Genomic DNA, 27,569 nt, shown 5'->3' with positions numbered 1-27,569 from the left:
AAGTGCAACTTGTTTCAATAAATTATTCGCATCTAGCCCAACTGCGTGTGATGGATTATCATACAAGCGTTACACTTGTTGAGCTCTATTTTTGATCGCCTTTTCAAAACGAACGTAACGTTTTATGTAACATTAACGTAGAACAGAAGAAATAGAAATCGCGTAATTATTTTGCTTATTGGAGATACATATTGGGTTGGCAACTAAGTGATTGCGGATTTTGACAAAATCCGCAATCACTTAGTTGCCAGGCCAATATTTAGCAATAAAGCTAATGAATATTGTCCTTTTCTTTAAGAACTTTCCTTTTGATCGCTCTTTAAAACTAACGTAACGTTTTGTGTAGCTTCAACGTAAGATAGAACGAATAAAAATCGCATAAATATTTAATTCGTTAGAAATATGTATTTACAAATAGAACTAATGGCTATTGTTCGTTTTCTTTCAGAGCGTAATTCTCGTTTTTGAAATCCAGCAATAAAATATCGAGACAGCAGTGCGGGAAGAATGGAGAAAAAACATCAGCTCGTCATCGAACGAGCTCCCTTGAGTACTTTTCGAAAAAATATCTCTCGTGTAGGTGCGAGTGTCTCTCACGAGATTCTGCGCGTCATTTCCCGTGGAATGGAAGGAAACTCCTAAGAGGAGGCTCGTACCCAGCCGGACTTGTCCGTGAGGCTAAACTAATTTGCTGCGTGAGGGTAGTCGCTGGGTTGGAGCTTGAAGTGGGGTGACACAGGGTCGAGGCAGATGGAAAGTTCAGAGGGGTTGAAGGGAGAGTCATCTGATTCCGCGTAGTGGGAGAACCGAATTCCGAGTGACCAGTAAAAATGCCACCCCACGCGGCCTTCCCATTCCCCTCGCCCTTCGCCGCTTTCCTTCACTTTCTCTTTCCGCTTCGCTTTCTTCCCTTTTCTTCCCTTTCGTCTCCCTTCTCTTTCGGACCCTTTACCCTCACCAAGCCCACCTTCGGGGTGCAGGAAGGACTGTGAACTGGGGTAAAAGACTGCTCGTGCTGAGTCGCGAGGAGGACGGTGATAGCTTAGAGACGCGCGGATATGTTCGCGTCTGTGGGTGAGCGCGATCATGTGGGTAGGCACCTTTTTTAACGCACTTGTGTGCAGGTGCGCGAGTCTGAGAGAGGAGGAAGTGCCTTAACGAAGAAAAGTTCTCAGTGACGGATACCTTCCTCCAAATACCCACCGTTTTCTTACGTATTCGTGAAATTTATCTTTTCATCTTCCACGATGGAGAATGACAATGAAATTTCTGAATAACGTGAACGTTATATCGCACAAAGATGCGTGCAATGTGGATCGTTGATCTAATCTTAACGTTAATTTCGCATCAAGATGCCGATAAAACAGAAACGTTCGTCATAGAAAAATTCTATGAAAGAACATTGATCTTACAAGCGAAAGCTTAAATCTTGTAGCAAGAAGAAATAAGATGAAGAAGGCGTAAGGAGCCAACAAGAGCTTAAGAAGACGTCGTCCCTGACTTTGAAAGAGGGTAGCAGGGAGTAAGGGGTGAGTTCACTGGGGGGACTAGAAGCTAGGGTATGGAGGCGGTAGCGGGGATGGGGGTTGAATCAGCGCGGGGGTGTATGGGGGAATTAGTAGATGGCCGTGGACAATGTGGGGGATACTTTCTCATATCAAGTATGGCCGCCATCGTGGCACGATGGCCAAAACAATAGTAAGTAGAGAGACCAGCAGGCAATCGTCGTCTCTCGTAATTCCTCGCTAACGTCGTTTTTTTCACCCCATCTATTTTGAAAATTCTTAATCTCGGATTACACCTTTGAGACAACACTTTAAACGTTCCCTATTGTTTTTCTCGTGTTTCAGTGCGCAGTGAATAAAGTGATGTTATCGTCGTTATCGTCGCCGTTATCAGTCGCAAGCTCGTGCCTCGTTTATTAAAAAGGATTCATCGTCGTATCACTATAATTAAGAAATGGATAATGGCAAGAAACCAATCAATCGTGAACATTTTGAATTCTTTTACGTGGGCAAATTGCTTCTGATTACGGTAAGTACTTAACGAAGTGGTTCTAAATTTCCTTGAAATCGTGTATCTTTAATAAATCGAATGGCTACTGTAATGGATTATCATGCAATTTTTCCGACTATCGTCACCGATACGAGTATTGCTTATCTTTTACGAAAGAATCAAAGATGAAAAATTCTTCCCATTCCATCTGCTATTCCACGGAAAAATAAACTTCGCGTGTGCAACAGTGTGCGCAACTCATCGTGTACATTCTTACGTTCGACCTTCGCGATTTTTACAGCGATTTGTCATCCATGAAACAGCTTAAGGATCGTAGAAACCCGTGCGATTACTTCACTAAGATTATCAATGTTTAAATAAAAAGAACAAAATAGTAACTTCGAACGTGGAATTTCTAAAAACGACGCTACACCGTTGCCCATTCGACGAAGACTAAGAGGCCGTCCGATATCCGCCGACGTCTTTTGCATGCGAATACTCCACGTGGTTCATCTGACGACACGCATTGCGCAGATCCAACTTTCCGCGATCCCCACCTTTATGTGAAACGCACCTTTTACATACTTATTTCAGATACGAATATAACATGTCACTCAGTTAATGTAGCTCGAACACGTGAACTCGTTTAACCCTTTTTTAACAATACTTCTATCTTCTAACTTGCAATGAGAAAAAGAGAAAAGAGAAAGAGAAAAAGAGAGTTTAAGAGAAAATGTCCTACTCAACCGCGTCCATATATTTTTAAATTTCGTTTACGTATTTTCAATTTAGAACACGCCAACAACTCTTTTTTTTTTATTTTTGGAGGCGAATCCTTGAGAAGAGAAGAAAAAGCAAATTTTTTACGAAATACATCGCAAAAGTTTAAATGAGTGCAATTGAAGTAATTCATTGAACAGTATAATGAAACTACGTGTCTCTTTACAAATTCATTTCCTTATTGAAAGTTTAGAAGCAAAATGCAACTAGTTCGGATGAATGTCAGTGAATCGCAATTACAGAGACGTCAATCACGTAAGAAGGTCGAAGTGGAGAGACGAAGCGTGCTAGATGTTTAAAGAAAAGAGGAGTGGGTGGGTGGATAGATTTTCAGTACTGGCGCGATGATATTTGTCTTGTTTACGGACAGACTTATGCGCGTGTGCGGACCAGTGAAGTTCGCTGCTCGATCAATAGGCCTCTACTGAAATCACATATAAACGCACTCACGCGCACACACGCAGGTTACCGTTCGAACGGGCACACGTACGCGACGACCAAGGCAAAAACTTCGCGAGCTTTTCTTTTTCCACTAGGAGAATCGAGATGGTCGAACGACCCAACGCAATACTTCCATAATTTACCCTCCTCGTCATCTTATCGATTCTAGAAATTCCAGTTTCTATTGACGTTCATGTTCGGTTTGTCTTTAAAAGTTCAATGATCACCGCGAGAATAATCTTATCTCGCGTATCTCCATATATACTTATATCGCTCATTTTTTCTTTTTCCTTCATACTCGTATATTTCCAATAAACGAATTACGACGAAAACAGGTTAAACAGATATAATAAAATACGAAGGGACGTATCGAGCATCCTAACCGAACAATCTCGTATAGGCTGCTTCGTCGAATCATATCGATTCATCGCATTCAATATTAATTACCGTGCAAACCCTCACCGAAAACGCATAATTTATCGTACCATCGTTTCACGAGTCGGTAAAGAGTCAGCTGCGACTACCACGCATCCGCGTACGCTACACGCGGCATATGTTGTCGCAGCATCGTTATTCTGTCAAGTTAAAGCGTTGTTTACCGCGTGTAACACGCCTACGCAACAACGCTATGAAACGATTTCAGCGAATCGCAACAGAAGAAAGGCATATGCAGAATACGTGCATCCACGATAATACCTCTTTCACTAGCTGCCCCTTCGTATCAAAAACGCGCGATTGTTATTTCCTTCTCTCCCCTTTTTGTGCTTTCCATTCTTTAACAACATGTTTTTCTCAACACCCTTTCGAGAACTATGAAATTCCCCTCGTTCCCCTAACCTTCCCGTTCGTTCGATGTCATTCATCCAATTTTGGCTAGAAACGGTGCAAAGGCTTTTCCACGATATAGTGGGGCACCGACGTACCATACGGGCGTATTTACGCGTATTTTTCGAAAATCCGTCAAATGTTACGCAGAAATGCGGGTTCTGCTTCGCAACCCTCCGCTTCTCTATCTCAGCTTGTTTTTCAAGCCCCGCGTAATCCAATTTCTGTAGGCTGACAGGCGGCCGCCCAAATTTCGAACAACGATCCTACGTCGTAGTCGATTCGAAGGTTCGATATATGTATCTGAACTTTTACCATCAACCCTAGAGACGACGATCGCAAATAATATTTATTATTCCCGAATTACTGTAATTGTATTACCGTAATAGATATAAAATAAAATTTTGAAGGCCACAAATTAAAAGATAAGAATTCAAATTATTAGATGTAAAAAGATTCAGACGTGACAAAGAATAAATCACATCCTATTATACGTAAACGTAACTCAAAGATTAAAGCGAAATCTTCAGGATAATGACATAAGCGTAAAGCACCTTTTTATTGAATCGTCGAATTCTTCGATGGAACGTGATTGGCCTTTGATCCGCGAATCGGAGCGGAATCGATCGAAACAGTTCGAAAATCATCTGTTTGGGGAATGTAGCAAACGATGCTTCGTTAGAAGGGTGGGGGATATTTGTGTGACAGTTCTCTGAAGGTGGTAGGGACGAGAACGATGTGACATCCCCTTCATAGGGCACCGTGTCTGCACCTAACAGTAATCTGAGAGAGTTCACAGAGGCGTAAGCGTGGCGAACACCATAGATTAACACCTCTTCGAGATCTTTAAAGATCTTCCTATCGAGAGCATACGTAGTAGCATGGGCAGCTGTTCCTTTTGCCTCTTTTCATGAATTCACCATGTTTCCCTCGTTTACTCGTCTCTTAACTTCAGTCCAATTTGATCCCTCCAAACAGTTTCAGCACGATCGAACGAATATCCTTGAGTAAAAATACCCTCCTCCTAACCCCTCGTTTGGTCGAGACGTTCCGTAGAAATCGTAAAATTTATATCGAGTGGCTCGTTCTTTCGAGGGCTCGTTTGACCAACACCATCCTGAGGTAACCCCACGGTTTACCTACCCTCCTTGATGCCACGTGCCAATAACGTCTTTCCAGCATTCTTGACGTCTTTAAAAGAGAGACAGCGAAAACGATTGTTCGTCGCGCGAACGTGTGACTATGTGTAGTTTCAACAAGAAAGTGCCGTTTACGTGCGATTTCTCCGATAAAAATGCGCGATAAAGTTCCACGTGATACTCAATGGAATTGTATTGTTTCGGTGCCGTTTTATTTACATTCAGCGATGTTTATTGGATGGTTTCTAGAGAAAGATGTTTCTCGGACGATTTCAATCGGTGGCGTTTAATCTTTTACGAAGAATCCATTTTTATATTGGTAAGAAAATTTTAATACTAATTTTGACATTTTTTTCTTCTTTTCTAATTTTTTCTCCTTTTTTTCCTCTTACTATAACTTTCGTACTATGATCGTTTAATTCTCTTTATTTTCGTCTAATCTCGTTTCGATGTTGTCCTTCGTCGCGAGCATTACCACTAGCCAGAAACTGGCACAGTTCAATGACCTGACCATTATTTCGTGACAGGAGGCATGGGTCTGTCAACTTCAATTAGTAATTACGGAGCTTCTGAAATGCATATTCGTACTATCCTCTGAATTCAGCCCTAAAGTATGGGCGCACATATGAGTCATATAGTAGGTTCCCCAAACGTCTCCCTTTTCTAGCTGTGTCCATTCGCGTATAGGGTGTCTCATCGAGGTAAAGGCCTATAACTCGTGTGTATTTCTTTCTCTGCCACTCGTTAGACGATTCTATTTTCATCCATATATATCATCCAACTGCAATCACGATAGTACATATAGAAACGAACCCACGGAATAAAACCAGAAATATGGATGAATTCATCGATATCACCGTATATATTAGCGGGACCTCGTTCGATTTCGCATCTTTTAATTATTCGTGTTACCAATTCAACGATAGAAAAATACGACGACGTTTGAACAATATTGCCAAGACTGCGTGAATGCAAATAACAATAACAACGAGAGGGGGGGCGGTTTGATTTTTGTTTAACAGGGCGACGAGTAATCGATAAGCTGGTACGAGATTGGGCCTGTCACGACCAAGCAAAATGTCCTCGACGATGGCGCATGAGACGACGACGATATCGGAATTGACGGAATTGGACAGCGACGGATCGAGTTGCGGAGAACGCGACGCGAGGAAACGTCTTCGTTTCGACGCGGATTCAACAGGGCCGAAGAAGAGACGAAAACAAACGACGCCCGTGAGATTCTCCTCGACGTTAATGCCCGGTGTGCACGAAGAATCGAACGAGGACGAGGAAGAGGACGAGGACAGCGAAGGTAAGCTGTCGTCGCAATCACCCATACCGAGTCAATCATCGATAAGAGACGAGAACCTGAATAACGAATTCCGTTGCAAATATTGTAGTCAGTTTTTCGATAGCAAGGAAACGTTGAACGTTCACCTCGACAATGAGCACGGTTCCGCGAATCAGATTTCGGAACAAAGTCAAAGTAGATCTCCGAATTCCGTGATCAAACAAGAACCGTCTCAGCAACAGGACCAATCCGAGAATCCCGTTAATTTGCTTAGCGTAAAAAACTTCGCGATAAACTGGCTAGCCACCGGGCAACACGTGCAATCGCAAGCACAAATGCAGACGCAGAACGAAGAATCCTGGCCCGGGCCAGCGAGTCAAATTCCGCCGTTACCCAACCACTTGCAAATCCTTTCTGGCTTTCCTGGCGCCTTGGCGCAGTATTTACCTATGCCCGCGTTCCCATTGACGGACTCCGGTTCTATCGCCAGGCCCTCGTTGGGACCAACACCGGTCAGGATCTTTAATCCGGACGCGTACTGTGATCTGTGCAATAAAGAGTTCTGCAACAAGTATTTCCTCAAGACACACAAAGCGAACAAGCACGGTATCTATGTCGATTCACCGGGACCCAGCACCGTCGACAATAGCATTCCAGGACCATTGTTCCCTACCAACTATCCTAGTAACATGATTAAGCTAGAACTGCCCGCGACACCACCTACACCGACCGTCGCGTGTGATCTCTGTCAGAAACGTTTCAAAAACGAGGAATCGATGCGTAAACACAAGCAAAAGATGCACGTTGAATTATTGGATCAGTCGCAAGAGTCTCAGATCAATTTGTCGCAAAACGAAGAGGACAGGGATACGTCGAGAGATAGTCTCGGCGGTATGGAAACGTTGTTTAAGCAAGAATACGGGATAGAACAAGAGGATGCAACGTTCGTACCAGCACCCAGACATCTATCGCCTCAATCGATTCAACAGGCACGAGAGTCTGGTTTCAGCGCCGATCGACTTCGTCGTTTAGGGGTTATAAATCCAGAAGCGTTTTGCGAGATATGTTGTAAAGAGTACTGTAATAAGTACTTCCTACGGACTCATAAAATGAAGAGGCACGGTATCATCGTTCAGGACAACGAAAGATCGCCTAGCAATCCAGGGACAGCGGCCAGTTGGCATCAAGTGCAGACCAGTCCGTTAAATCTGATCGTGACGGAGAATCCTGGTAGCACGGAATCGAACGATCGAGTCGTCGACGATTACGAGTGCAAGTTATGTGGTATACGTTTCCAGACGATTGACCTGTATCAAGCTCACTGTCGGAAGATGCACGAGAGCGAGGAACAACAATCGCCTAGGCAAGAGTGCGAGCTAGATATATCCGATCAACGGAACGATTCGATCTCGGAGGATCTTCAAAAATTGCAGACGATGCTGTTGCAACTGAACGGACTCAAGCCTACCAAGGGATTATCGTGCAACGTGTGCGGAAAAGAATGCGAGACCAGAGCAACGTTGCATATTCATATGATAACGGAACACGGCGCCATCCAAGAAGATTCAACATCCTCGCCGCAAGAAAAGTCACCCTTAACTACAACCTCAGCGTTCTGCGCCCTATGTGGAAAAGATTACGCGAGTCAGGACGCTCTCAGGAAACATATCGCCGACGAACATCAACCAGCGGTTTCGAATACCATTCCTCAAACTCCTACAACCACAGCGACAACGACCAATTCGAATTCGACCAGCCAAACTCCAACCGAAAGAAAGGTAACATCGATGACGCCAACGTCGAGCTATTGCGAGATATGCAACAAGGAATTATGCAATAAGTACTTCATGAAGACGCATATGCAAAGAATGCACGGTATTGAGATTGAAAATGGAGCCCAGATCGGTGGCGTGATATGCAACATTTGCAACAAGGAGCTGTGCAGCAAATACTTTTTACGCGTTCACAAGCACAACACTCATGGCATAGTCGACGAAAATACTCCCAGTTCGGTAAAGCAAGAGACCCACGAGGCATCAAACGCGGACGATGCTGCTTTGAAGCCGGAGCAACTCGGTGATCTGAGTCACAGATATTTCACCCACTTTACAGAGGTTTGTCCAATCTGTAGCAGAAGGTTCCGTAGTATAAAGTGGTTAAAGGCTCATCTGATGAGTGATCATGGGAAAACAGGCATCGATAAATGGCGCGAGATGGAGCAACAATACCAAACAACGCCGAAATCGGGCAATAGAACGGCGAATGTAATATCGAAGAACCCTCAACAGACCTCGAATTTGAAGATACCGAATGGATTTGAAATCTCACAGCAAATCAAGTCTGCCGACTACACTGGTTTGGGTAATCAAGTTCTGTCAAATTTACTGGGGTCATCCTCCGAAGATCAACAGTTGAAAAGCTATCGCTGTTCCTATTGCAATTTCACGACCACCGTGTTACCGTTTCTCTTCCTTCACGAGAGATCTCACGTGAATTCCCGTGACAACGAAGGAGAGAAATCGCTTCAATGTCCGATTTGCTCCCAAGGTTTCCATCAGCCGGAAATGTTGCATCAGCATCTCCTCACGTCGCACCAATTTCCCACGTTGCTGCCTCATTTTCAACCCCCTGTGCTTAATAATTTAGGTCTAGACGCGGAGAAATTGAACGAGGCCAAAGAGAAACTCGATCTGGAAGCGAAGGAGGAGCATACGAGGAACAGTCCACAAGTTACCACCAATCAAAATATTCCCGAACCGATGAGAAACAAACAACAGGACGAAACAGCGGTCCAAGTTACTCCTCATGGTGTATATAAGTGCGCACAGTGCGGTTACGCGACAACCAATTTAAACAGAATTAAGAAGCACGTGAGAAAAGATCACAAAACGATCAGCGATCCTACCGATAGCGTGCTCGCCGAGCTTAGCAGAACTTTGAAAGACGTTGCCAACAAACATAAGGTACCAGCTTGCTACGCAACGCCACAGGATATGAATTCCAATCCTGACAAAACGATCATGCAACCATTTTTAATCGAGGAACAGGACACGATGCAAGCTGGAGAGGAATCCAGCTCGGAGAAACGGTTCGCGCCGGCTTTGGTCTATCTGCCGGTTAAATCGCGAATCAACAACGCGCTCACTGCATCCTTCACCCTCAGTCCTGCTTGAAACTCTTCCTTCTTCGCATCTACTCCTATGGATTTTACAACTTGTTTCTACGTCTGCGATTTGAGCACGTGTTATCAGTTCCTACGTAAAGTGTAAGAAAATAGTTAGCGAAAGTTTATATATTTTTCATATACGTGGCTCGTCGAGGGTTCAACTCATTCATCGTTTAGCGTACGCGTACTATCTTGGTGAAAACGATTCACTACATATATTTCCTGGGTATTTGCCGACGAATTTTCATCCTACGCTTTTCTCGTGCAGTGAACGAGGATCTAAAAAATGCGTCCGCGTATTGGCCTATTTTTTTCGCTTGTTCGATGACTCTTGTCACGACGTATATCGCACACATATGTACAGAGTATTTATCAAAATTCCCGGATTCTGTTTCTTTCAAAGAACAGAATGAGAAAAGGGAACCCGCGTTTGAAAGCCACGTTGTTATACTGTTCCAATTCGGGAACGTTTTATTGTACATAATATAATTGTATAACTGACACGAACGTGTGATCGAAAAAAGTTCCTATTTTAAATGTGACCGACCTCCGAAGAGAGTATACTAGATCGTGTCTAATCTTTCGAACGACAGCCTCCTTTGTTCGTTTTAATTATTCTCGTAATGCCGCAATTTTGCTTTTTGCTCAAGTCCAGCAATTACGAGCGATACAAGATAGAGAAGGAAACGAAAGAATTACACGACGCCATCTCGATGTTCGGGCGTCGTTAATACATAACTGTATCGATATACCGGTGGTTTTTCATTTTTCGCGATCGTGCTAGTCAATATTTTATATATAAATATATATATATATATATACATATATGTATAAGCAAAGTTGAAAGGTAGGGAAGAAGATTTATAGAAGTATTTATATGTAGACGCGTTAAAATATGATGAATAACGTGAGGAAAAAGAGGTAAGGACAAAAAAGGAGGACGAAAGAAGCGTAATTACGGTAACTGTGAGGCAAGCATGATTAAATCTACGGTTACGATATTTAAGTATCAACGAGCAGTGAAAGCCAATCAACTCAGGGTCGACACAGTATAACCCGCAACAAAAAGTACAATCGTATACACAGCCAACGCATTACATAGAATTAAAATAAATATATCGATATAACGTTTCGCAAACCGCGGATATCAAATATACGCCAATCGATCTCTTCCCGTTCTCGGAAGGGACAAAACGACCACTCGAGAGATATTCGACTGTACGATACCCGTTTCTTTAAATTTTAAACGATTAAAACTGTATGCGCCTCTCTGATTATCTATCTAAACTATTTAAACAGTAAGATCTTACATAGTCTAGTCGTTTACAAGAAATAGCAAACGTTGCCCCAACGATGTCGGAAACGTAAAGTTCCTTTCCGAAATGATGTTTCAACCTCGTGCCTTGCAGCTGAAGAAACTGAGAATCAAAATTTCGTTATCGCCATATATAAGAGTCGAATAGAAGTTGGACACGATTCGAGTGTCCACGATGTGATGTCGTTTATTTCTGTCGTCCGTATATACAGAGAACAATTCGTACCACGATAATCCTCTCGATCTCGTAATGGCAGTTTCCTCTTTCTCTTTACCGTGCGTGTAATCGTACCACTCTTATCCGCGACGACTGACCTCACCGGTTATAGCGCTCTTCGATATGGTCGCGTGTTATTTAAATTTCAATATAGAAAGATATATACAAAATTTAAAAATATCTAAAATTTTTAAAAAGTACATAGCATAAAAACATAAAAAAAAAAGACGCACAGATGCAAGAAGATTACATGATTGATCGGACAGTATTTTTAACCGTGTTTCCAATTCTTTCACGGTTAACGGTCAGCAAACGTTCGATCGAAACGTTGTAAAAGACAGCTGGTTTTACAGTGTGACCAGTGGATAGCCAGACGTGCAGCCGTTCCGAACTCACCTCACCTCCCAAAATGCATTCTTTCCACCGGTGGGGTCCCTTCGATCAACAAACAGGCGCGTTACGTTTCCGCCTCCGACGCACGCCTACGCATTGTTAACCCTGGATTATGGAATAATAACGCGGCTCGTTTCGGCGACTTCCTTATATCCATTGAACGACATACGCACGTTAATTCGGAGGGAAATTTCAAACAGCGCCCGATAGTTTAATCCGACTTACATTATTTCATTTTGGTTTCATCGGCGAACGAAAACCAGGATGAAAGCAGCGTTCGTTCGCCGTGTTCCTTTAAAGCGAAACAGTGTAAATCCGACTGTATCGACCGCGAGACGAACCGGACAGCCATTGAATATACGTATATCGACGCGAACAAAAGACGGTATCCAGTGGCGATTCGATAAACGCGAACGGTCATCAGGCCAGAACGCGTTCCGCGCGATCTAGATTTATGGCACATCGGAAGCAAAAACGGTAGTCTCGACCGACCTTTGTCTCAGCACCCATAAAAATTTCCCTGGGACAGCTGAAATTCGAGAACCGCGTCATTTAATAGGACACGTCTGGGTTTTCCGGCGAAAATACGCCTGAATTAGTATGCGCGCACGCGTGCATTAACATATTTTAGGGGAAGCCAGAGGAGGAATCGGCCATTACGAATCTATTGAGAGAAGAAGAGAGAAAGAACGAACGAAATGTATAGATGAGGGGTACGGAAATTAGAAGAGCCGGCGATCAGAGAAAAAGAGGAAAAAAGACGGAGAGAATTTTTAGTAGCATTGTCGAGATGGCGAGTTGGGTCCGGGCAAACGGTCTCACATCTGGTCCCCTTGTGTGAAGGTCATGTAGGAGAAAGGTCGTGACCTTGGCCGGGATTTTTCCGAAAAAGTCCGACGGAAACGAGCCAAACGAAGGGGGAGGAGGGTGGATAGCACGTATCCTGTCCTTCCTCTCTCCCTTTCACCATTTTTCTCACCCCACGGACGAACGGTGACATGCAAAACGCGCGCGTCCATGTAAATCGGTACCCTCTTAATTGCATCCCATGGAACTATGCGTATTGTGCACTTAATGGCCCGTGCGCGGCAACGAGGGTCGTAGATTTTAATTATTGTAACGACTCGCAGTCGATAATAAATCGAGAGCAACGCCGGGGGCGTCATGGTTTTTCACGTGCTGCTTGCAATTTATATCGCCACGTACGAATGATTACGCGATAAAATATCACGGTTCATTGTGTAGAACAGCTTTCCTTTTTCGTTCCATTTTTAATAGAAATTCACGGAATTTCATGGAAACTCACGGACCCTTGTCAACGTGTACGGAAAGAAAATCATGACGATCCTAGCCATCGGGATCATGAAATTTCACTGCAAGCGGCGTGTCCTGAAACGAGTATTGCCTTGACTAACATAATTGAGCGCAAAATCAAATTTTACCCGTTTAAATCAAAATGATAGAAACACGAAATATATTTAATATATATGTATATATAATATATAATATATATATTGATTATATATACTGAAAAATTAAGTAAGTACGTCATAGGCTAAGCGCGTTTCGTACTTAAACGAAAAAGATGATATAAATATATATATATATATATACATAAATATATAAATGAATATATATATATATATTTATATATATATATATATGATCTGTATTATACTATTATATGATCATACGTGTTTAATAAGCGTATCGTTTCATATAAAGTGTTCTGCGCGTCTAGAGAAATTATTTTTAGCCCGTCTAGTCATTTTCGACAGAATTTACAATTCCAGAAACTGTTCTAGTCACACGACACAGTCAAAGAATCATATACATATAAATATATAATATGAATACACACGATATAACTAACCTTGAATGGTTTATTGATATACAAGATCGATCGTATATTTTTATATAAGGTTGCGAAATAAGGAAGTTCTTCCTTTGTTGTTTCTCATTTTGTATTATTTTATATATTTATTTCAATTTATTTATCATAATTTATACACGTACGATCGTAACGGTGTGCATAAATAAAGTATTTTTCATTTCTTTAAGTTCTGTTTTATATGATTTTCGTTTCCTTTCGTTTCTTATTTATATAGTTACTCGAAACCAACCGCTTTTACGTTCCCATTAAAGTTTTACCGTTTTGCCGTTGCACGACATCAACTTGTATAATTCAATTTACTCAAACGTCAATGCACGTCAGATCGATCAATTTCGCTGCCCCGCGTTTTAAAAGGTGCCACTCCTACGAGTTTTTCAACGCGATGCGAAAGGGTGCCCTGACAAATTAAATGTGACAAATTGCTCGCGTGTCCCGCACTTTTGTCGTTTTATCGAACAAAAAGTGTAAGTCAAACATGACCGTATCCGGTTTCCTTTCCAGTACAATTTTTTTTTTTTTTTCATCACACTCGCAACAACGTAGAATTGGGGAGAAAAATTGGAAAGAAAAAGAGGGGTGGAAACGCGAAAAGAGTCGGAGGGAAAGAGAAGAAAGAAAGAGTTTCCCTTTCTCGATGATTCTTCGTGAGCGTAGCGAGGGATAATATTTTATGGGCAAACGAAAGGAAAAGCGGGTTGGTCAATTTTCAGCGAGAGGGAGAGCACGATCCAAAGACGTGAAACGCTTGCGCTATATCGGACTTTTCTTTTTGGTTGATGGCCGGAGTCAACGGTTTGAAAAGGGAAGGCGGAAGGCAACAGTTTCTATCTCTCTCGAACCAACGACCACCAATGAGTAAATGACACACAGCTAGCCCCTACTCTCGTACGTAAACACACAAACGTACGTACACACCGAAAATTGGACGTCTACCCACCCACACCCACCGGGGATATGTATAAAAATCAATAACATCTTGCGGTTTCCAAGAGCTCCGAAAACGGGGAAATATATATGGAGGGGAATTACATTCCCTCCTATAGACAAAAGAACTGCCAATTTTTCATTATCGTTCGCCTTGGGGTATTAATTATCGATAACAACCTTAACCAGCCTCGATGATGAGAAACCATGCGAGGAAATTGGTTTTTTTAAAACAAAGACGAATGAAAGTCAAAAAATAAATCAAGTAGAGAAGAAAATAACAAAACTGTAAAAAGATGAAATAAATCTCTCTTTATTTCGTTCTCTAAGAATCCAACGACAATAAATCTTTTCAAGATAGAACGTACCTATATATATATGTGTGTGTATGTATATTTCTTTTTTTAACACATCGATACCTTGTATTTTTCAAGCATTGCCAAGGGCAAACGTGAAACGACGTTTTTTATTTTCTCAAGAGTTGCCATATTTTCCATTTACATATTCACCTTGCAAAATTGTGCGCGAGGTAACAGTACAAGCGATGCAACAGCATGCCACAGTGTGTTAAGAGAATAATACTGACATTTCAATTCAAGAAGGCGAAGTGCATCGATATAGTAAACCTTCGAATGCGGCCGATGTTTCGTTTATCGACTTGCTTTCTTTCACCCTACATAGGATAAAATAATCGGGATCTTTGCTTCTGTTTCCCCGTCAATTATTTACGAAGACAGTAGCGATGGTGGTGATAGTAGCGGTGGTCGCGTCTCAAAGTTCGTGGTAAATTTAAGAAAGGTATCGAACCGTACATATCCCTCCCTCTTTCCTGGTCCACCCCGTTTCTCCTGCTCATCAACTACCACAACCGCAACGCTGCTTATACCCTGACAAGGAAGTGAATTGCAATTATCAAAGCCTCTCCCTTCTCGAACCCACTCCCCTCCTCTCGATACACTCGCCCCTTTCGTCTCTTCTTCCTTGGCTCCGCCGTTCACTTTCTTTCCCCTATCGTCCAACAACTTGGAAATTTCATCCCCCCGTAATAATTTCGCCACCACGGACACTACCACACACAGTCGTGACCGCCGTCTTCGACGATCAAAAGAATCCACGTGGCGAGATGAGGGTCGACGAAATATTTCGCTACGTAGCGAATTTCGTGAAACCCTATTGTTCGATCTTACGAATGAGAGTGTCACCGCCGAAGAGAAGGACGCTCACCGTAGACAAATTTCGACACAAATCAGAGTACGGCAGAATCTCAACGACGTTCATTGTCATTTAGCCTTTTCTTCTTCGAAGAATGTCCTAGGATATGTGTAACTTTTTTATCGGAAGGATTAAAAACAGAGCCAAGTAGTTCGTCTATTGACACGATTTTCATCGAAATCGCGAGTACGCGTTCGAACGTATACACGTGACATCGCATCGGACGAATATATAAAATATAGCCAAAGCAGTACGATAAACGAATCTCGTATCAAGGTAGCTTCCCTTGAAAACCGTGCTACGGAGAAATGAAATATCGGTGTCAGTTGCCTTACAATACCGTCGCTAGAATCGCGTAACATTGAACAAAAAATTCGAGTGCGCGTAAAATAAAAAGGCTGAAATTCATGGAATCCTTTCACCGAACTCACCCTCGTTTTTCTCCGCGCGACAAATACACGATCGCTTTTCCTTTCTCTCTTTTTTTCCTTTTTTCTACGAATCATATATGTACACACACATACACGTACGTACATACACGTATATACCCTTTTTTCCGGTTCAACGATTTCGGTGGGGAATATCCAGAAAAATCCGCGATTCGAGAAAAACTTGGCCGAACGGGGTGAAAATATCGGCATTGTTCGACGGTCGGTTTTCGGAGTTTTAAAAAGGGGCCGCGGAAAAGGCGCACAACCCTTTATTTGTTTAGCAGCGTTGTGGCGCGTGAAGCGTGCCGGCTGCGCGCCATGGCATACGCTTACCGTTTCGACGAATTTCACCCCAAATTTTCAGCTGGCACGCACCCCAGCCGATTTACACAATATTTTGGAAATCTTTTATAAGATTTCGTCCCTCCGCCGCTCTCATGGCTTAACACGAGCCCGTTTCCGAACTCCATTGTAACCGACCCGCCACTCCCCTGTTTTCTTTCCGACGACCTGTCGACGAACGACCACGACGACAGATGGGAACGTGCCACTGTTCCGAGGAATACCGCGCGCACGACCAAGGGTTCGAGCGACAAGAATGATGGGAAAAAAAAGAAAAGTTTGTAGAACGCATCGAAATCGTGAAATTAGGGTCGATATCGGAAAAAACGCGAGGAATTAACATAGCCATTGTGAATAGGCTCCACCGAGCGGAAGGGTGAACCGACTCACGTGCACCCCTTTTAAGCGACACGTGCCTTTCGCTTTTCCGCACCTCTTTTTTTTCTATGCTTTAATGAAATCCGGCGTAAACGAGAAACACAAAGGTGCGAGCGAAGTCGTAAATTAAATTTTGGTTCAAGAAACGCGAAAGGGTACAAAATACAAGTCCGAAAGACGCGTGGTGGTAAAATATAACGTGCGAGCTCGTACTTGATATTTTTGTTTGAAAGTTTGTTACGCGGAGTGGCACCTGGCTGAAACCGATAGGTGGTTAATTCTAACACTAGAACTATCGTAGTAGTGAAAACGACCAATCAGAATTTTTCATACAAATTTTATACACTTACAACGGTACATTATTCGGAATTTAAGGAATACGAACGAAAGCTTACTTGTTCGTTTTTTATTTTGATTTTCTTGGTACAAGGTTTATAATTTAGTCACCGATATTTCTAGCGTTGATCGTGAAACGCATTAAGTTTACACAATTACTCCTCACCACCTTATTCCAGCCAAAACAACTTCGAAACGACTGTATTTTATATATTATGTACATACATATACGAGGATCTAGTAAACTTAAGTTTCCTCTTATGTAAACTTGGAAAAATACCTGACAATAATACTTCTTCGGTTGAAAATATTACGCAAGCGCTACAAAAATTTCCGAACGCACAGAAATATGTGCATGACACAACATATTCTACTACTACTCTTAACTCACGTAACAACTAATTATTCGTGTTTTTTGACTGAAACAAGCGACATGACTGTCGTACTCCATGGGTGGAGGAGCAAAAATAATAGGTTATCGACGCGCAAAAATTCGGCGCTCGAGACATACTTAGGTAACTTGTAAATATCACTGATGAAAACGTTTCGCACGGAAATGATATGATGTGGTAACGTGATACAAGACAACTTATTAAGTTCCTATTAACGTGTTATATAAACGTACGTTCCTAAGTTAAGCTTTACTTAATCGAAGTTACACCACGCGTTAATGTTATAATTGGAAGGAATGACCCTGTCACAAGGCTCTAGATCAACGGTGTGATTATATATACACACATTTAGAAATTCTGTTTTTACGTCTCTCTAAACAACAAAACATGTATGTATGTATGTACGTGTGTGAATTGTGCGAATTGTGTACACTATAAAGTTAAGCAATACCGTTAAGCGGCAAAATTATATCTAGCTGATAAGGATATCGTAATACGTAACATGGATAGTGGGATAAGTCACTGAGAGAAAATCAAAATTAGTTGTTAAATGTAAAATGGCGATACGCGGAGCTACTATCCAATCGCGATAAGTATTTAAGAAAATATTCGATCGATAAGTACCACAATTCAGGGTCCCCTAGTTGTTTCTCTCTTAGCGGATAATGGTGAAATAGTGTAATTAAAATGAATGTATCTATTCGGTGAACCACAAGTACAAGTAAATACTGTTTCGATGACGAATTATTAAAATATATGCGTATATCTGGTGCGCAGATTATGTGTGTGTATGCATAATGAACGGTCATCGCAAGAATTCGACGTCATTTTGTCTAATTAGATACAGACATACAGACAGTATGTTAATTACGAACAACTGTGACAAGGAACATTAAAACGGAAGACTATTACATTCGTCTGATATGATCAGTAATTTTTAAGCCGGCTACTTAGTCATTACCAACGAAACGAACAGAAAAAAAGATAAAAGATAGAGATAAATAAAGTTAAACAAGTTAAGAACATATTCGCAACAAAATATTTTTTTGGAAAAATCCAAAATATACAAAATTATTATTTTTGCAAATAAAAGAGAAAACGAGAGAGAAAGAGAGAAAGAGAGAGAGAGAGAGAGAAAGAAAGGGAGAGAAAGAGTAGATCTTCCTCAATACGGCGAAGATACAAGACTTTTTCACGATATAGAAGAATATCTTTTTTACGCAATAGAATGTTTTATCGAGCAAAAAGGACTACCAATTCTATAAAAGACGAAAAATGAAAAGAAAGAGAAAGACAAGAGATCCATAATTTTAAGCGTAACGAGAGCTGTAACGTAACGTTAGAATACAGCAAACCGAATGTTCCTAATGTAATGCTTTCATCTAAATACATAATATATTTATAAATATTTACACGATAGAGGTTCTAATATTTATACCTTGCTCTATATTATGTTTCGACTTTCTTTTCGAGGAATAAAAAGAAAATTGATATTAATATACGAGAAATTAAATAAACAAATTATGGAGTATTTATATCTGCGAATAATATGTATATGCGAGAGGATCAAAGTAAATGCGAGTCGAATGATCGAAAGAGACAATTTGCAACGTGTCCAGTATACCTGACCTGTATGGAAAAACGTGTATTGTGCAACCACATTTTCATTCTTTCAATCTAATGCAAACATACAGAAATTGATCAAATTCCATCCGGAGACACATACAAGCTCTTTTATATAAGTTAGGTATACAATATCTCAGAAAAACTATTGTATGTACATTTCTTTCAATGAATGCTTTTACCATCGAGCGAAAAATATCATCTGAAACCTTTGAGAGATTATAAACGCGACACGTAAATAGCTTCATTACATTAATGTTCATCAATTAGATTTGACATTCACTTTAAAATTGTTGTTAGCAATTGTTCTGACACGACCGAGGGTACAAAAATCGAAGGAGCGAAAATCAAAATATTCGAGAATCAAAATTACAATGTAAGTTCATAGAAGTTCGTTGTTCGTCGATAAATATTATTTGTTAGTCAAGAATAGTTGGATACGTCCAATAATATAGTCTAATAATCATTAACTCTGTCGTTTCATTCTCTGTTCCTCACTCTTGTCATATAATCAATAAAATCCCTTTCAATCCGCGCATCAATAAATTCCTTTCAATCTTTTTCATTCGAAAAAATGTCTTTATTGGAAAAAATTTACGCTTTTATCTCGTGCAATCGCATGCGTTTTATCAAAAATTACTAAATGATTATGGTCTCATTATAAAATATATCAGCTTAGATATTATACATCCGAATGTTTTGTGCGTCACACACAAAAAGAAAGTAATGATATTCCAATCAAAAACACACCGATAAAGATTTTGATAAAGCACGAGTTAAATATAATCATTCATAGAACTGATAAAATCAAATATCGCAATCATTTATGCCACGACACTCGAGTTTATATCTTAACTGAACATTAGATCAATGAAAATCGTAACGATTATCTTAATTTTTATTACATTACCATATGTGCTTTCATGATACTTACGACAGAAATTTCTTATTATTGTAATCTCTATTATCAATGACAATTATTGTTCTTTGCAACAAACAAGGCTCTCAACGTACCGTCGACTGAAGGTTGTCAGTAAGTATCTTTCTCATGATCAAATATTACAAAAAATACTTTCTGAAGATATCGTTTTAAAGTCGATGGCAATTGAGATTTTAAATTGCACGTAAGTCGATATAATCTTTAGTAATAAATAGTTTTATCCTTTTAGAAAATCTTGTCAGGAAAATCAGTTTTTTTACATAATCTCCTTGAAAAGAACGAGAGATAACAATGGGGATAGATTAGAATTACTTCTTTGGAATACGAATGAATACGGGCATTTATATTTCCTCGCGTTTCTGAGAATCAATGTTTCCCTTAATTTATCATAGTAATTTAAGCAAGAACATTGTATCGAGAATAACAATACATTTTCAATAACAATCACGTTGAAATCTAGGACAATGACTACACTATGTACAAACTGTTACACATAACGCGGTAAAATTAAAAAAAAAATTGTTTTAATATCAATAAATAATAGATACATCGGAAATCTCTATTTTCCACATTGCTAAGAAATACATCGTGATAATGCTCCAACAATAAGATAAATGCAATAGAAGTATCATTTGTATCGTTCCAAACAAAGGAACAAAAAACGAAAATAAAGATATTAAATACAGTAAGCTCGTGAAAATTCGCTGCTAATCAGACGGTGCATAATGCATTTTATAATGCTGATTATAGCACACAAATCGTGGAAGGGATTCACTCGTTTTACAACCGGCAATAAAGATGCTATAAAGCTTGTTTACATTGGAGTATTATAATGAGCGAAAAGTGCCAAATGTCAGCGAGTAGAAGATTTTATTGTTTTTTTCACGGTAACGATATCGGAACAGTTAATTCATTATCTGACGAACGCGGGCTAATTCAGTTTCATCGCATTTTTAGATGCCTTGACGTAATCAAAATCGAAAATATAATCATCAAATCACAAAATTATAATATTTACTTAGCTGCGTGTATTTCGATTTAAATTATAATTGTTTGATCTTTGTATAACGAATAGACAAGCGCGACACGGCAGTTAGACTTACCTCTTCGATCTTACTCCTTCAATAGAAAGTAAAATCAACTGTACTGTAATTATATTTTGAAACGTAAATATGAACACACATACTCGACCTATACTTTGTGTTAACGTTTGTAATGAATATCCTCGTCAAATTAGTCTTCAACCGACTCGCGTATCACATCGGATATGACCTAGCGAAAGACGTTCGTAAGTCGCGTTGCTAGACGTTTCAACGTCAAAAAGTGTCAATACGCGTATTTACAGTGATTTCTAGGAAAAAGGAGTCGATTATCAACCGCGCACCGCGTGAAATTAAAATCGCTGCGTCATGTGCATCTGCGATTCTCTAAATTGAAGGAGTAATAAACTCTACACGAACCGAGATATACTTCTCACTATCTGATGAAATCACTCTGAAACTGGAGGGATAAGGTGAGGAAAATAATAATATTACCCAGACAGTTGTCTCGAATCGGCGATGTAGTAGTCGAATCGATGTTAATTCAGATGAAACGTCTTTGGATGATAACAAGTTCGCGAGAGAAATTAACGGAGTCGTTGAAAAACCTTCATCATGAATTTTTCGATCTAATCTAACTATGTAATTAACTAAGCAATTTAAATTTTGTTCTCTTTTAACGGCATTGCATTCGTTCGAAGCCGATTTTAATAATCAGATTTTCTACGATAAAAATTTTAAATTATGCAGAGAAGACTAATTGCTTTAAAATAATTACGTTTGTTAGTGGTTTTTAAAGAAATTTGCATAATGCTATACTATTATCATGCATTTGCTGACATCAGCTATCAGATCTTAAAACTGCACGACAACGCGTGTCGCGTGTTAGGTATTTCCCCGTTCATTCGCGAATCGCATTGGATATGACGTCATTGAAAAGAACGAAGGTAATCCCATTCGGTTCGCGTAACCGCACGCACGGAATACCAATTATTGAGAAATTCCTTCGAAAATGATCATGGTGCGAAGCCAACGGATTTACATCCGTGCAATTACATTTGCATACCATAGGATACTGTAAAATGGAGACGAATGTATCTTCTCAGCCGCCGTAATATTTAATCGATTGTATGTGTTGCGAATTCTCAACTAGGTGATGATCAGTCAGGTTGCAACTGATCGATTGATATCACGAACTGCGAACGCTTTTAACGTTCAAGGTGGAGATAGATTAAAGATGCCGAGTAATGTTACGTGTAATTGATTTATTCGCACTGTATAATATAACACGAAGAATATGACGCTCTGATGAATTCTGCTTTAAGACTGCTTGAAGAAGCTTCGCCTGGTCCTTATATACTAACTCTCCATCCCCGAGTTTTCCTTCTTACCATGTTCTTTTTTTTTTTTTCATTAATATTTACAATCAATTCTCGCATTGAGAATTTTCAGTAATTTTTTCTGGCGTGGCGCAGTAACATGGCTAATTATTTATAATAAATTAATACTTATTATAGATAAGTATAATTTATAAGTAAGTGTTATAAATAAGTAAATATTACTTAATATAAATATCTAATTAAATCTAGTGTTTAGGTCTAACGGGTAGTGTCTCTTCAGCCTGCGGATCTGGTCCGTCGTATCAAGTAATCCAGTAATTAGGGTGTTTCGATGTTTGTTGACTTTTTTGCTATATCTGTCGCTATATTTTGCTATTTCCTCTTTGACTGTGGGAATCTTGAGGTCGCGATGTATTATTTCGTTGGTGACATACCAGGATGCATTTATAAGGGATCTTAGCGTTTTCGATTGGAAGCGTTAAAGTATTTCAATGTTCGAATTACTTGCTGTTCCCTATAGTTGGATTCCTTCTTACCATGTTGATGTTTCAACTGAATAAACATCTTACCATTGATTTTAAGAGGTGGGAATCTATTCCTCAATCTTGTAATTGTGCATCCTGGTGGGCGCATATCCTCTAATATTGCCCATTCAAACTGTATGTTTACTTTAAAGCGGACCCATTGAGTACGTAGGGTGTTTAATCTCTTAGGCTCTTAACAAGATCCGCATCATTAAGTTTACAACTTGAGAGGTAGGAAATTTTGGGTTTTTCAGGAAATTAGGGCTTTCCAAGGGTATTCGGACTATTTAAGAAAGAAAGGCAGATATGCTGTTAGAGTCATAAACGGATTTACATTCACAGTCTATATTGATAGTTTACATTGACCTATCCTAACACATTCACAATTTATATTGACAGTTATACTTACGATTTATGTGCAATTTACTTAAAATTTTACAATTATATTGACAATTTGTACTTACCACATGTATGGACAATTTACGTTCACAATTTATATTGAGAGTGTACAATGACGACCAAATCCCTAACGGTATTTTTTTTCTACTATTATTTAATCTGTACTTTACAATTTCTCCAACTGGGCATTCGGTAAATCTTTTTATCTTAATTTCTAAGCATTCTCAATGCGAGAATTAATTGTAAATTTTAATAAATAAAAATAAAAAAAAATAATTTCTAAGTAACATGTGAATGGCTACCCCCAGCGGGATACCATCTTCGAGTTTGACTATTTTATTTCTTTAGTAAAGTCAGTGGGGGTTCTCTTTTTAGTCTTCTTCCAGGAGACTTTTGCTCGCTTCAGCAGCCAAATGGTTTGGATCTATTGCCGTGCTCTCCTTGTATTTTTCTGCCTACCTGCCGATGTCTTCTTTGACCGTTGGTGTTCGAACAGTATGATATTCAACGTTCGGACCTTTTCATACAAAACGTACGATATTCGTGCCCGTTTATCCTTCCATTAAAAAAAAAAAAAAAAAAGAGAGAGAGAGACTTCCTAACATTATACGTCCTTTTTTCCAATATTGAATCACTCACCTCGAGCAATTTCGCATATTAAATCACATTAGACAAGAAATAATTAAAAAGAGAATTACGATAGAGATCTTTACTGATGATCGAAGAACAGATACAACAAATGAAAGCACGCGAATGCAATAATTAAGATAAATCGCTCTTTTATCTCGATCACGTACGAATGCAAATAAAATTGTTAACAACCTCGATCTTACAAGGACCAGTAGCTCGGAAGCGATTAAAAAATACGATTACGCTTCTTATGATTATTTTTGCCTTCTAACATGAACACTACATTTAATTAAATTCAAGGTTTTTCTCGAATCTATATCATTCGTTACGCGTACGATCATATTATATATATGCGAATAAACTGCATTAGAAACGCGAGAGGAGACGCTATTCCAGACTGAGAGTCATGGATGAAACAAGAATTTCTCGCAAGTGATATAGCGAATCAATAAATGATCTACGATCTACGATCTATTTACAATAAGCTTCCCCACCACCGTCGGTCGAGATGGCGCACGTGGGTATGTCCGGACAACAGTACCTCGCAGCCATGCATTTGAGCGGCCGAAGTGCCAACAAATGAAGTAAAGCTTCTTTTATCAGTCAGCCACAACCGCTTGAGCGAAACAGTTGAGTTCTGGAGTCGGTGGTGCATTTACCGTGCGAAGCCCATTCCGTCATTTTGTTTTTCCCCGGGATCTCTACCTCTGTGCACCTTTCCTTGTACAATTCTCAGAACGCTGGATCGAACATCGATCACAGTGTGCCATCGTGACACGACGAAGCCAACTTTTTATTTCGGCTCACGTAGCACGGATCGAGAAGAGTCCCGTACAAAATCACACGCGAGTTCAACAACAAGATCGAGCAGTGAACAATCAGAAGTGGCAAGGTTAATCAAGTATCAAAGAACAATAAACACTTTTCAAGGAAACGTGGACACGCTGGCGCAAATTCCTCAATACATCGTTACTACGTAAGTATTAAGTCAAGATAAGAGTTTATTCGTTCTTTTCCTTTTTTTCTTGTTTGTTTCATTCTGTCAAGCCTCGATACATATTCTCTATCTTTCTCCTATCTTTCTGTTAGCAATACCGTTTAGTTTCCATGATAGCGAATAATCAGCACGGTAGCACAACATTACACGCGTCGAACATAAAAAAAAAAAAAACCAGTAATTTAGCATGAACTGATAGCGACGTAAACCACAATGTTTTCAATTGTAATTTAAAAAATGTGTATTTAAATTAAATTTAATTTAAAAAGTATCTATATGCATCTTTAATGATAAATTATCGTTTCTAAAAATAAGATTTGGACAGTTTTATCGAGATATCGATAGTATCGTGTATACGGCATAGCGTCCTGATTACATGTAATTGGTATGAGATATGCTCCTGTAAACATAAATCTTTCGTTAATTTTCATTACCTCTAGCAATACATGGTTGCAAGGTTTCACAAAAAAGGGTGCCCTCTACATAGATTCTAGAGAAATACTGTAAACGGCTGTTTTCAGCATTTTTGCACGCATGTAATTTAAATCCGACGACACGTGGACTTAGATTAATAGTAATACAAGAACTAAGTTCCTCGTGTCGTTAATGATACTATGCTGATCTCGTATATTAAATTTCATATGCTATCAAAACGTCTAGACCAAGAGCAACGACTTAAGAGAGTAGCAAGACGTAACTATCAGTTCATGAATATCTTCGTATATTATCAGTTAACGAACGACACTTTGATCAATATCGGTCATATAGTATCTTAATGCTTAATGAAATTTACGATTAACGGTGAGATCGATAAGCTTTAATGCGTCAATTCCGCAACACGATGAAAAATTAATTAATTTCTTTGGTTATCCGTTTTTAGACGGATTCTAAATTCGACGTTCTATTCGACGTGTGAATAATAAATCATATTTATTTTTCAACTTTAAAGATCAAGACTGACCGAAATAGGCAGATCTGACGTGAAAGTATCACAAGTCGATCCTGCACTTTGCCAATATCGTGGAGGATACTACAAAATTGTCCGTCAACGCCGAACTCGGTACGTGTCAAAATGAATTCGATGCGACTCCTTTAAGCGTTGTCTTTTATCGAATCATCAAATATATTCCAGATATGGTCGGTTTTCCGGACTCGCCGACTGAACCGGCACTGTCAAACGTGACTGTTATAAAGTTAAACGATTGCACGGATCGTAATGAGCATCTAGTAAACAAACCTAATGATAGGGAAGTTAAGGATCACGCGATTACCATAGAACGAGACAACATGTCAAACGGCAAGGATAACTATGCGTTAGATTTCGATAGTATGGAAAAAGCTATCGACAACAAACTAAACACATCGACCGACATTAAGGCAGAACCTGATATCGTGAAGAAAGTGGCAGGTAAGAATTTATATACTTACTGTGATACTTACAGTATTGACATAAAGAAAATGCAAAAAGAAAATCAATGACAATTTAACAGTTATATCTGTTATTGTACGTTCGAATGCTTAAAATATTACGTTCAAAAGGTCACGAGCCGTACAAATTTTATAGACATTTGTACCTTCTAATGAGAAATTGACGCGCTGTACGATAGAACGCATCACGAATGTTACTGCCGACGATGATAACGCAAAAGTTCATTTGTTTCGCGTGCGATTCCATTGAACAAGCGGCAAAACGGACATGTCGGAGAATCGGGCGAACATAAAGATTGAAACGTAACTTTGCGCGGACATATTCTTTAGATTGATATTAATGAAAATCCGTTATGTTAATTAGCCGCAATCGTATTGATAAAACAATCGCTTAGTCGATCAAAGTATTTACCGTATCGTATTGCCTACGGGAGCACAATGCAATAAAGGATATGTTGTATCGGTGTCGTAAAATGATTTATAAGTAACAGCAATCGTTCTACCGTGATAACCTTATTCGTTATTTCTTGTCTGCTCGCACGAAATAAAAAGATGAGTTTCGTGAGAGCGTGGAAGTAGTAACGACGCATTTCGCGATCTACGTACCATTGACGACATCGTGAATTTATATGAATAAACTTTTAAGAATTCGTAACAAATGTAAAATATCGGAACTGCGCTGTGACTAAAGCTATACATGTGCATCATTCAGTAATTCGCGATAACATTTCAACGAATGGTTAAATGTCTTTGAAACGTCGTACGGTTCAGTGTGAGATATATTGATTTCTCGATAGCGGGTCTGAAAAATCCTAACGGCCAAAAGAACAAAACGGACATGTCACTGTCCAATCTCGGTGGTGGAACAATTTCAAGTGGAAGTTCCGTAGTGACCATCTCTTCCGTCGCAAATTCAGATCCTGATCCTGACTTCCGTAATGACACGGGCAGCTTTGGTAACAGACCATTCAGAAACGAGAAATGGTATCAGACCACCTTCCAAGTCGCTGTTCCCTTTTTCATCGCCGGGATAGGTACGATCGGCGCGGGCCTGGTGCTTAACCAAGTCAAGGTACGTTTCCTCTAACATTAATAAATGCTAAAAGCAGGTCGTCGTCTCAAATTCGATTATCTCGTACAGATAACGAATCTAAGTTCGATCGTAGTAATCGTAATA

General features: G+C 39.8%; 1 protein-coding gene and 1 long non-coding RNA gene across 2 annotated transcripts in view; one reads left to right on the top strand and one right to left on the bottom strand.

Moving 5' to 3' along the window:
• The window catches only part of LOC126868872 (uncharacterized), a 40,417-nt gene that overhangs the window by 5,370 nt on the left and 7,478 nt on the right, over positions 1 to 27,569 (bottom strand). The window lies entirely within an intron of this gene.
• LOC126868831 (uncharacterized) lies at positions 232 to 26,030 on the top strand. The gene is made up of 3 exons (XM_050624743.1): positions 232 to 2,034; positions 6,203 to 24,943; positions 25,914 to 26,030. The coding sequence occupies exon 2, from the start codon at positions 6,258 to 6,260 to the stop codon at positions 9,642 to 9,644; it is 3,387 nt and encodes a 1,128-aa protein (XP_050480700.1). The 5' UTR covers positions 232 to 2,034; positions 6,203 to 6,257; the 3' UTR covers positions 9,645 to 24,943; positions 25,914 to 26,030.

Source organism: Bombus huntii, chromosome 8, assembly GCF_024542735.1.
Source record: "Bombus huntii isolate Logan2020A chromosome 8, iyBomHunt1.1, whole genome shotgun sequence".
NCBI lineage: Eukaryota > Metazoa > Arthropoda > Insecta > Hymenoptera > Apidae > Bombus > Bombus huntii.
The sequence above is the reverse complement of the archived record's forward strand: the minus strand, read 5'-3'. Positions and strand labels throughout refer to the sequence as shown.

Excerpts from the sequence above, each read along its gene's own strand:
- LOC126868831 (XM_050624743.1), top strand. The coding sequence starts at position 6,258 with ATGTCCTCGACGATGGCGCATGAGACGACGACGATATCGGAATTGACG.